Raw genomic sequence first — 11371 nt, 5'->3', positions numbered from 1 at the left:
AAATGAGTCCTGCACTTTTTTACATTCAAGGGAAGGGCTTATAAAATAGCCATGTGTAATGTTCTGGGAAATCCTTGATGGCAAATAAAGTTTGAGTATTAAGTAATTTTTGAAAGAGCCCAGACTAAAAGAATGATAAAATGCTTTTGCTACTGAATTGCACTGGTATTCAATGCACAAAGCTTTATTTGAAATGATTTTTCAGTTGGTAAATGAAATCAGAGAAAATGCATTGCAACTTGTACTTTTCAGAAATTATTATTATAAACAAATTTGTATCTAAGGTTGATTTTCTAACTCTACACTAGCTAAAATTCTTTACATACTAGTGATCTAAAAATAATTTGTACTGCTGTATTCTTAAACTTACGGAGAAGTTTTATTGAAGCCTCCAGATCATTACAGGAATTGACACTAATTTGCATGTGTTGATAGAACAATAACATAGTGGTTTTTGAAAATGTACCTCTTCTAAATTCTCATTTTTAAGTTAAACATAGATTAAAATGATCAGCACTCTGCTAAGAGAATAGATCTCATCACAAAAAAGAAATAATTATGTGATATGAATGAAGTGTTAGCTAACACTATGATAGTAGCCATTTTACAATATTTAAGTGTATCAAAGGAACACATTTTACATCTTAAACTTATATGATATCATATGTCAACTGTATATTACAATAAAGCTGAGAGAAAAAAAGAATGGAGCTTTGAGGAACTATAATTAATATAACTTTCTACAGAAAACATACTTTAATTTTTTTTTCCAAGAACTCATTCACAGTATATGTTGAACAGGCATTTGAAAGCATATGAAGCTGAATTTTAAATTTTGGAAAGTGCAGAACATACACAGACTTAAAATGTGACTTGACAATGAATTTTTAGCCACTTCAAGAATGAAATTTTAGGTTTCTAAAGTACTGTGATACACTCTCCAAATTGTATGTCCTTTATAACTAAAAGGCAATTAAAACTCACTGGATTGTACTCATTCATAAATTATGCTCATAATCATAGGCTGACCTAAAGTTGATTATATGTGAGAAAGAAGACTGATAACACATTTTGCATATTTTAAAGATATACTTTTAAAAAGCATTTTTTTAAATGTTTATTTATTTTTGAGATAGAGAGAGACAGAGCATGAACAGGGGAGGGTCAGAGAGAGGGAGCCACAGAATCTGAAACAGGCTCCAGGCTCTGAGCTGTCAGCACAGAGCCTGACGCGGGGCTTGAACTCACGGACGGCGAGATCGTGACCTGAGCCGAAGTTGGCCGCTTAACCGACTGAGCCACCCAGGCGCCCCTAAAAAGCATTTTTAAATACTCTAATCAAATTTGTCAGTAATTTATATCTTCCTATATTTCTTCTCTTGACCCCCTGAAGTTGTACAGATTAGCCTGAATTAGTGACTTCCCCTTAGTAATCAGACTTTTTTTTTAATGAAATCTCTTCTTCAGGTGCATTTTGAAATTTTGATTTTTTTATAAAAGGTAAGCAATTAAAATTTAAGATACCGTAAGATAATCACTAAGTTGGAGGCATCTAAACATATCATCTTAAATTTAAGATCTCTAAGGTAAAACTATTCTTAACTGTCCTAATCTATTGCCCAAAGACTCTCAATTCTGGTCATGTGTGTATTTGAGGTCAAGACTAACTACTTCATGATCTGTGTTTCACTTTACCAGTTTTTGAATAATCATTGATATTTAGACTACTTAGAACTAGGATTTAAAACACAGAACCACAGGGGCACCTGGGTGGCTCAGTGGGTTAAGTGTCAGACTTCAGATCAGGTCATGATCTCACGGTACGTGAGTTTGAGCCCCGCGTCGGGCTCTGTGCTGACAGCTCAGAGCCTGGAGCCTGTTTCAGATGCTGTGTCTCCCTCTCTCTCTGACCCTCCCCCATTCATGCTCTGTCTCTCTCTCTGTCTCTCAAAAATGAATAAACATTAAAAAAAATAATTAAAAAAAATAAAATAAAACACAGAACCACAAGGTGCCTGGGTGGCTCAGTCAGTTAAACGTCTGACTCTTGATTTCAGTTCAGGTCATGATGTCACAGTCCTGAGATTGAGCCCTGTGTTGAGCTCTGCACTGGGCCTGGAGCCTACTTGGGATTCTCTCTCACCCTCTCTCTCTGCCTCTCCCCCTGCTCATTCTCTCTCTCTCTCTAAGGAAAAAAGAAAAAAAAAGCCACAGAACCATATCTTACATGTTCTTCCTATTTCTAGCTTCACAAGACTTAAAGTTAATATTCAGCTAAGTAACAGATGATTTCCCCATTTTTGTGGAATTTTTCAATCAACTATGAGACATTTTATGGGAGAGAGTCAGAATTAGGGGTTTGGTGATGTAATGATGATGTAATAAAAGAACAGGGTGCTTGGAATTGAGACAAACCACTCTTCAAATCTCATTTTTGGAGAGCAATCAAAATGAAATCTGTATTACTGAATATAAAAATCCATGATTCTATAAAGATAATTTAAAAAAGGAAGTCAAAACAAAAAATCCATCACCCACCACAACACAACTCATTTGTCATGTATAGGGATGACCAGTTTCTCAGAAAATTAGAAATTATAGGGAAGAAATTACATCCCTTCCTTCCTTTTTTAAGAGATACCACAGCTCATCTAGCAGATGAGGTACAGCTCTTCATAAAGTATGCTGCATACTAAATGTATTAATCCCTGGGAGAGGGTAGTCTTCAAAAGAATTGTAGTTAATGAAGTGGAGGGAATGATAAGGCCGACATCGATAGTGATGTTGCAATAATGATCATCAGAACTAAAACCATTAAGTGAAAATGTTTCTTTGTCTTTATTTTAGAGAGAGAGAGAGAGAGTGCACACATGAGGGAGTAGAGGTAGAGAGGGGAATCCCAAGCAGGCTCTGCACTGCCAGCACAGAGCCCGATGCGGGTCCTGAACCCATGAACTCTGAGATTATGACCTCAGTCGAAACTAAGAGTTGGACACTTAACGGCCTGAACCACCCAGGCGCCCCAGAAAATGTTTATTCTTGTAAAAACTTCATTTCACCATATTTACGTGACACCGATGCTCACTCACACATTGCTTGTTAGCCACAAAGGACAAATGTGCCTGTAGAATCCATTCTGTTTATGCCCCCGGGGATCCAGCTGTCAGCAAGCCAGCCAGAATCCCTAATAGTGAGATGGCCCAACAGTGCTTCTTCATGTGATGAACATGGAGTAAGCAGCAGTTCCCATAAAGTAGTCTCACTCAGATTTTAAGACCTAATGTCCAGTTAATAAGAATCGCAGTGGCTGTAAAAATGAGTTAGACAACACAAACATGTCAGATTCATGCCAAGGTCAAAGTTAAATGTCACTCTCATAATACGAACTTCTGGCATGTAAGCATAAATCAGAAATTTTCTTTTAACACTAGTACTGTGATTTTCCTATTACACATTGTCATAGTCCCTATTTAAATGTTTGACATGATTTGCTGCTAGATCAATCCTTGGTTCAATGTTCTGCAAGCATGACACAATAAAAAGAGCTCATTTCAAATGAGGTTAGTAGAGACACCTATTTTCAGTATCTCATTTTCTCCATGCACTTTCTTCTTTCCTTTGTATTCATTGAATTTTTTTATTATACCTAGATAGGACATCGTGCATGTTGTTGCATACCTGTGTGTAATTTTTTCATCTTATGAAATTTTAAGGAGGCAAAGCTATTCTCTTTCTTAGTATCACAAAATGTGAAGGATTCCCAAATGGACTTTTTCTTCTTTTTCTTTTTTTCTTTTTCTTTATTTTCTTTGTAGAGACAGAGAGATTGTGAGTGGGAGAGAGAGAGTGTGAGAAAGAGAGAGAGAGAGAGAGAGAGAGAGAGAGAGAATCCCAAGTAGGTTCCACACTCAGCTTGGTGTCTGACACGGGGCTTGATCCCACGACCCTGGGATCATGACCTGAGCTGACATCAAGAATTGGGTGCCCAACCAACTGAGCCATCCAGGCTCCCCACAAATGGACTTTTTCTTGAAATGCTCAGGGTTTAAGTGTAATTATATCATAAAAAGTGGCATAGCGTTTTTTAAAGATTATTTTGTTTGGTTAAAGTATCGTTTTCCAAAAAAATTCATACCTCTCAGGAAATATAAAATAGAACACTTGTAAAACATTTTATTTAGCTCCGTTGATATGGAAAAGAGGATATGTCCAGTTCAAAGTGCATTTAAGAAGCTAGGGTATTCATAGATCAATTAACAAGAAATGTTAGGGTAAGATTTCTGAGTTTGACTGAAAAAACAAAATTAGGCCAAATAGGTCATAAATCTTAGGGATTATCTGTTTTACTACTAGACAAAAAATATTTGCATCTCTACTGAACAAAACATGCAAGTTAACAAGTAAACTTATCTAAGTCTGAGATCTTTAATAAATAGTAAACAATGAATGTTTTACAAGTGTTCTATTTTATATTTCCTGAGAGGTATGAATTTTTTTGGAAAACGATACTTTAACAAAACAAAATAATCTTTAAAACAGTGAACTTGCCACACTTTCCCTGGACAGTCCTTGAGGTACCTGATGCCACTGTGGGATATTGAAATGAAATGTCCCAGTTTTTTACCTTAGTCCCAAATCTCAGATAATTTCCCTGATACTTTAATGTTGTGAATACTAGTGGCAATTAACAATTTTACAAGGATATATTCTTTTTAAACAAAGGAATGCAAATGCAAAAATAATAGAAGGCAGAGTAGAGACAAAAATGTATAATGAAATGCAGAAAACCCAGAAGAACCAAAACAATGTTGAAAAAGAACAAAGTTGGAGGATTTACATTACCTAATTTTTCAAATCTTGTTACAAAGCAACAGTAATCAAGACAGTGTTATCTGCCACTTTCCTTATTTCTTAAACTTTCTAAGTATATAATTGTTTTTGCATATAAAATTATTATTATTGCCTAATTATACTCAATTATTATTTTATTAATTATTTTTGTTGCTATTTATCATTATTGAATTGACCCAATTATACTCAATTCTATGAGTGATAGAATTGCATCATATTTCCCTTTCAAGTAACTAAAGAATCCTTGTTGTTATAAGGGAAGCAAGGTGGTTACACAACAAGGTGTTACCACCTTTTAATTTATGCATATACAGTGCAGGCATATATTAAAATTCTGGAATGATGCACATCCAAGTGACAGTGGCAGTTATCTTTGGACTTTCAAATTAAAGTGATTTTTTTTAAATGAACTTAAACCCCTTTTATAATTGACACTTAAAGCTATTTGAATCTGAAAGGAGGAAATAAAAGCTTATTGTATTTTAATAAAATGTCTGGCTTTTTTTTTTTTTTTAATTAAAAAGGCTCTGCCTGGGTGCTGTGTGTTTGTAACATTGTACTTCCTGTTGATCTTCCAGGGGTGAAGCTAAGTAGCCTTCTTGGTAAAAAGGGAAACTTAGAAAAACTCCAGAGCTACTGGGAAGTTGGATTTTTTCTGGGTGCCAGTGTCCTGGCCAATGACCACATGAGAGTCATCCAAGCATCTGAAAAGCTTTTTAAACTGAAGACGCCAGCATGGTAATAGTGAAGTGTTATGTGTTTAAGCAATTACTTTTAATAAACAACTCTTATCACTTATTTCCAAATTGTTACATTTGTTGAACTGACGATTAGATTGAATTTATTTGCTTATGGAACGAAATGTAGAATTTAGAGGAAAACCTCATGTTCATAAATAAAATGTGTTGAATATAGGTTCTCGTGATTTGGGGCATAGGTGAGGTCTGCTTGCCTTCAGCTTAGCCTTTTCATGACATTGACCAACCCGCTAGCCCAAGTTGGCTAGGGTTACCCAGAGGAATCATGCAGAGGCCTCGCATTTTGCACCTGCAAATCGAATCGGTAGATTGACAGATTTTTATCCCAACCTCCCCCGTTTCTGCCCCAAACGTATACCCTATGTTCTCTTTATGACCTAATCTGTTTTGGGATTCTCATTGTTGATTTTCACTTCTTTATGCTAAGGCTTGTTAATGCATTTGAATGTTTCCTATATGTGTGTATTTTTCTCATTTCAAATTGTTCCTGGAGTGCCCCCAAGTCTCATCATTATGTATGTGGTAATTGAAGAGATGAAAGCAAAATTCCATGTGCATTTAGGACTGTTTTGGAAAACAGTGCTGATTTTATTATATATCATGTGTGATGGCCACTAGCTGTAAAGACTTTAAAAGGTTGACCATGATATCAAGAAAGGCTCAGGGCGGCTCAGAGACTGGACCACTGACTTGTTTTCATCAAAGGAACCACTTGAGGAGATGCTTACCACCGTAGGTCCCTATGGCTTCCTAAAAGAATTCCTCACGTTCAGGTCTTCTCATTAGCAAACCCTCCCCAGTATCACACTTATAGTGATCTTCCCAAAAATTCATGTCTGACCCTTCCCCTCCACTGAAATCCTTAAATCAATATGGTTGAATGGCTCTTCACAGCCTAAGGGATAAAGTCCACCTCCTTGGCTGGTGAACAAGGTTTACGTTTAGTCATTCCAGCCTCCGATCTTGTAACACCCCCCGGTTACACTGCTCTCCAGTCACATGAAATGTGCCAGACTGTGGCTTCATGCATTTGTGTCTCAGCAAACGCTGAGAAGGCCTCTTCCGGGGATCTTCTCTACCTGGGGACCTTCCTAAATCTGCCCACAAACCAGACCCCCACCTAAAACCCTTTTCTGCATCCGGATAGAAGCATGTGGGTGTTATTGCATAAACACATGTGATTAGTTCATCTCATGAAATCTTCTTTCGTGTTTGTCATTTTTAAACTAGGGGTGCCTGGGTGGCTCAGTCGGTTAAGTGTCTGACTTTGGCTCAGGTCATGATCTCGCGGTTCATGGGTTTGAGCCCTGCGTCAGGCTCTGTGCCGACAGCTCAGAGCCTGACTTTGGTTAATTGTATCTCTGTGTATTGGTAGCCCTACTGACATTTAGGTTGCTGTGCTATCCCTTTTACATTCCTGTCTCCTCGGCACTGTGTGCAGCTACTTAGGAACAGGGTTGTACTATTAGTGCGATGTCAACAGCAGGTGTTCAGCAAATGACATGAAATAAATGAACCAATAAATGCCTGCATTACATGCTGCCAAATCTGTCATTTCTTTACAGTGATCATTCTGATGGTCCAGAAGGGGCTGAAGCACAGGTCCAAAGAGCTTTGGTGTGAGGTATCCCAGCTTCTGTTGACAAGAAAGCAGACATTATTTTATGCAACAGTAATAACCACAAAACAATGCCTTAAGTGTCCATTCACTTAATGTTGATGTCCATGTTTATAGCTTATGAAGTACTTGCAAACCCACTAACTCATGTAATTATCTCGCTCCTCATTTTTTCCTAACTTTTTCCTTTGAGGTGCCATCTGTCTTGTTAGGTTGGAGGGTATTTGTATAATATATCAGCTGAGTTGCTTCAAAGCAAAATAATGATCCCTTATGAAGGGTCTATTTAGAAAAGCTTTCTCATGGAAGCGTATTTTAAGACATGTGCATTAACCACTCCCTTGAATAGAAGATAGGCATTTTTGTAAAAGTCATGTTTTCAGCAGATGTACCAGTCAGTCCAAGCTATTTAAGCCCTCTGCACCTCAGTTTCCTCATCTTTAAAATGATGTTATAACAGCCTACTTTATTGAATTTTTGTGAGATACAGAGGAGACAACGTACGTGAAAGTACATGGCATATAACAAATAATGAGTAATGTGTGGTGAATCGGAATACCTAAATATTAACGCTATATTTCAGTTACATCCACAGATTAAAACCAGGATACATGGGAACAGGTGGTTCTAAATTTGCCCATTGTGTGTTTTATATCTTTTCATTTTTAGGTACCTCAAGTCTATTGTAGAGACAATTTTGATATATAAGCATTTTGTGAAACTGACTACAGAGCAGCCTGTGGCCAAACAGGAGCTGGTGGACTTCTGGATGGATTTCCTGGTGGAGGCCACAAAGACAGATGTTACTGTAGTTAGGTTTCCGGTGAGTACTCTTCATTTAACTTAACTTTAAGTGCATTTCTATTTTGTTTCTTTTATTTAAAGAACATCTTGCACTGTGATTTTAATAGTACTAGTGTTACTTTTTTAAAATAACTTCTCACAATCAGAGAAGTGAGATACGTCTTTATGTTTTTGCCATGAAATTGGGTGATTTCTTGTGATAAGTTGTAAAGTGTGCTTTCCAAGAAAAGATTGTCTCTTGCTTAGCGCAGTTAGTCAACATATCGCTTCCGACCAGACACAAGGGTGCTGTGAATTCATACTACAGTTTTGTTAACATTGTCATCAGTATCGTTACCATTATTGTGGTGAAAAGTGTCAAGCTCACCTGGGTCGTTACTCCATCTCCACCACTCATTACCCACATGGGTCAGAGTTAGATTTAGTGTCCCTAGCCACCTTTTACAATGCCGTAGATCATGAGAAATGATGACTCATAGGTTCCAGTTTGCAACTTATTTTGGCCAGATATAGATACACGTATAGTAGACACACACACACTTTTAAAAATATATTGCTCATCTTCTCAGCTGGTGCCTTTCCCATCCTGATGGCTCTCAGAATGCCATCCAGAGCAGTATAAGCTTAGCATCTGATTCAAGAATTACCAAGTCACTGTGTGCACTAATCTCCTCCCACGTCAAAGTGATGCCGTAAAACTCTGTTTGAGCTCTCTAGTCCAGTCCTCCCTAGTCAGGTGGTAACCACACTCAATTCTTTTTCTCTAATTCTTGTTCTCCAGTTCTTGCTTGTAGGATCATCTGTTTCATTTCATTAAATCCATTGCTGGCATTAACATGCTTTTCTTTACTCTTCCTTCCCGATGAAACCTTGAGCTCCGCAGGATCTTCATTTGAAAAGCCTTTCAAACTAAAACACTTTGTTTTCAAGCCTAGATAATGTGTAACCTAGGAAAATACTTATCTCAGAGTGAGCTGGCAGCATGCCTTCAGCTGATGCTCTGATGATAGCAAACATGGGGAAAGAAGACAGCACAGAACTGAAGTATCTAATTGACTGTTGACTTGATTGAATAGAAAATCAGCTATGAAAAGAAACCACTCATATTAGCTATTCTGAGCTAATTTAAATTAGTTTAATGTGAATTTGTCTGTCATGATATGAATATAAAAAAATAAAACTTGAAAATAGTAAGAGAGACGTTAGGAGAATATAGGTATATACTTTGGTGAGAGAGGCTTTCTTAATTAAGCAAGAAAGGGACTTTTAAGCCCTAAAGGCAAATGTTGACCAATTTGATTTCATTAAAAATTCTAACTTTTGTTCAGTGAAGAACACCATAAACATGGCAAATGCTAGACAGGGAGAAAATATTTAATATTAATGTGGCAAAATGATCAATTTGCCTAATTGCACAAAGAAAAAAACCAACTCCTACTAATTGGTAAGCAAAAGAAAAAGAAAATGGGCAAATCACATGAAAAGATAATAACCTCACTGGCTAGTCAAAAATGCAAATTAAAATGAGACATTGTACCTGTGCCATTTTGCACATGTGCACATCTGTCTGTAGGATAAATTCCCAGAAGTGAAATTGATTGATATTGCCCCGTTGCCCTCCATAGGAATTGTATCAATTGACATTCTCACTGGCAACATTCGAGACTATTTTCCGAAAGTCTCTCCTAAAAGGTGTGTTTATCATATTTGTACTTTTTTAAACTTACAGATGAAAAAATGGTGTATTAGGATGGTTTTAATTAGTGTTTCTCTTATTATGTGTCAGGTTGTGCATATGATTAAGTTTGTGTTTAAAAGACTACTCAGTGGTAGGGCACCTGGGTGGCTCAGTCAGTTAAGCATCCGACTTTGGCTCAGGTTATGGTCTCGTGGTTCATGGGTTCGAACCCTGCATCGGGCTCTGTGCTGACAGCTCAGAGTCTGGAGCCTGCTTCAGATTCTGTGTCTCCCTCTCTCTCTACCCCTCCCCCATTTGCACTCTGTCTCTCTCTCAAAAATAAATAAGCATTAAGTAAAAGACCACTCAGTGATTAAGATAGTAATAATAATAATAATAATAATAATAATAATTTGTTGCCAACATTTAAAAATAAAGAGAGTTGGTTCTTTAGTGCCAGCTATGATGGAGTAAATGGTATTGGTATTGGTACTGCTATAAATAACTATAAAAATCTGGACAAAATATGTAAAATACTGTTTGTAGACATTAAATAGCAGTCATCGCAGGGTTGTGATCCTTGAGCAGGGAGGTACTGGAGTTGAGTCCCACCTTCACCTGCTTTTTTCCTGTAAGGTGTTTTTCTAGCTGCAGCCCAAGGAGGTGGAGCCCTAGCAGGGAATAGCATTCTCCCTGGACAGAGCAGGCAGGAAGGAGTGTTTGGGACTCTCAGACAGATGGAGAGGGTGTTGGAGAAGGGGGAGCCTTGAAGAATGAATCCCAGGATTCTGTGTGGGTATTTCCCTTGAGTCCTAGGACAACCTCTAGATAGTGTGAACGGGGGTAAGCACAGTGTAAGGAACCACAATTACTGGTCCCAGTATTTGACTAAAATTGGATTTTAGATGAAACCTGTGTAGGTTAAGTAAACCTTATCAAGGGAAATTCCCTTGCTATATAGAGGACCAGGACCAGAAGTGGTAGAGAGCATTCTTTTGAAGAGTGAGAGCTGAGCAAATATCCCAGAGCTTAACCAATGCAGGGATAAGATGTTGGCCTTTGGGTGATGAGACCTTGCTGAACACCCCAAGCATTTAGTGGCGACATAGAAAGCCCTTGCCCTAGGAGAAAAGGTGAAACTAAAACAGATCCACCCTAACAAAGCTGTAAGAAAACTAAGTCTTGATAGGATCAAGATGAAGCACTGATAATTTGACTGCTAGCTAGGGAGCAGGGGTGGGGAAACTTCTGGGAGGATATGATCCAGAGCCTCTGCATTGTGTCATTCAGACACAATCAAAGATTATTAGACATTCTAAGAAGCAGAAAAAAGTGATGGATAACAAAGAGCTAAAACAGCCAGTAGAGGCAGGCCCAGAAGTGATTCGCATATTAAAGTGACCACATAAGACTTCAAATAACTATAATTACTATGTTAAAGATGATAAAAAGAAAGACAAAATAAATGAAAAGGCAGTCAACTGAAAAATAAAGTTTATAAGAAAGCCAAGTGAAAATAAGGACAGTTCATACAAAAATCTAGATTTTTAGCTATTGAAAAGTGAAAGGAACTGACAATCTGTGACTGGCCTTCTCCACAAGCAACAACCTACTAAGTCAGCTAGCTGGTGCCATGTTAGATGCTGGTTACAGTCCCATCCT

At 37.6% G+C, this 11371-nt stretch overlaps 1 protein-coding gene across 3 annotated transcripts in view; it reads left to right on the top strand.

Moving 5' to 3' along the window:
• MAP3K5 (mitogen-activated protein kinase kinase kinase 5) overlaps positions 1–11371 on the top strand; it is a 207460-nt gene that overhangs the window by 112657 nt on the left and 83432 nt on the right. For all 3 annotated transcript variants that reach the window (XM_058735399.1, XM_058735398.1, XM_058735401.1), the window contains exons 9-10: positions 5430–5589; positions 7897–8050. In XM_058735399.1, the coding sequence (XP_058591382.1) occupies positions 5430–5589; positions 7897–8050 (314 nt within the window). The remainder of the gene's footprint in view (positions 1–5429; positions 5590–7896; positions 8051–11371) is intronic.

Source organism: Neofelis nebulosa, chromosome 6 (genome assembly GCF_028018385.1).
Source record: "Neofelis nebulosa isolate mNeoNeb1 chromosome 6, mNeoNeb1.pri, whole genome shotgun sequence".
In the NCBI taxonomy this organism is placed as follows: Eukaryota; Metazoa; Chordata; class Mammalia; order Carnivora; family Felidae; genus Neofelis; species Neofelis nebulosa.
Note: the sequence above shows the minus strand (reverse complement) of the source record. Positions and strands in the feature narration are given on the sequence as shown.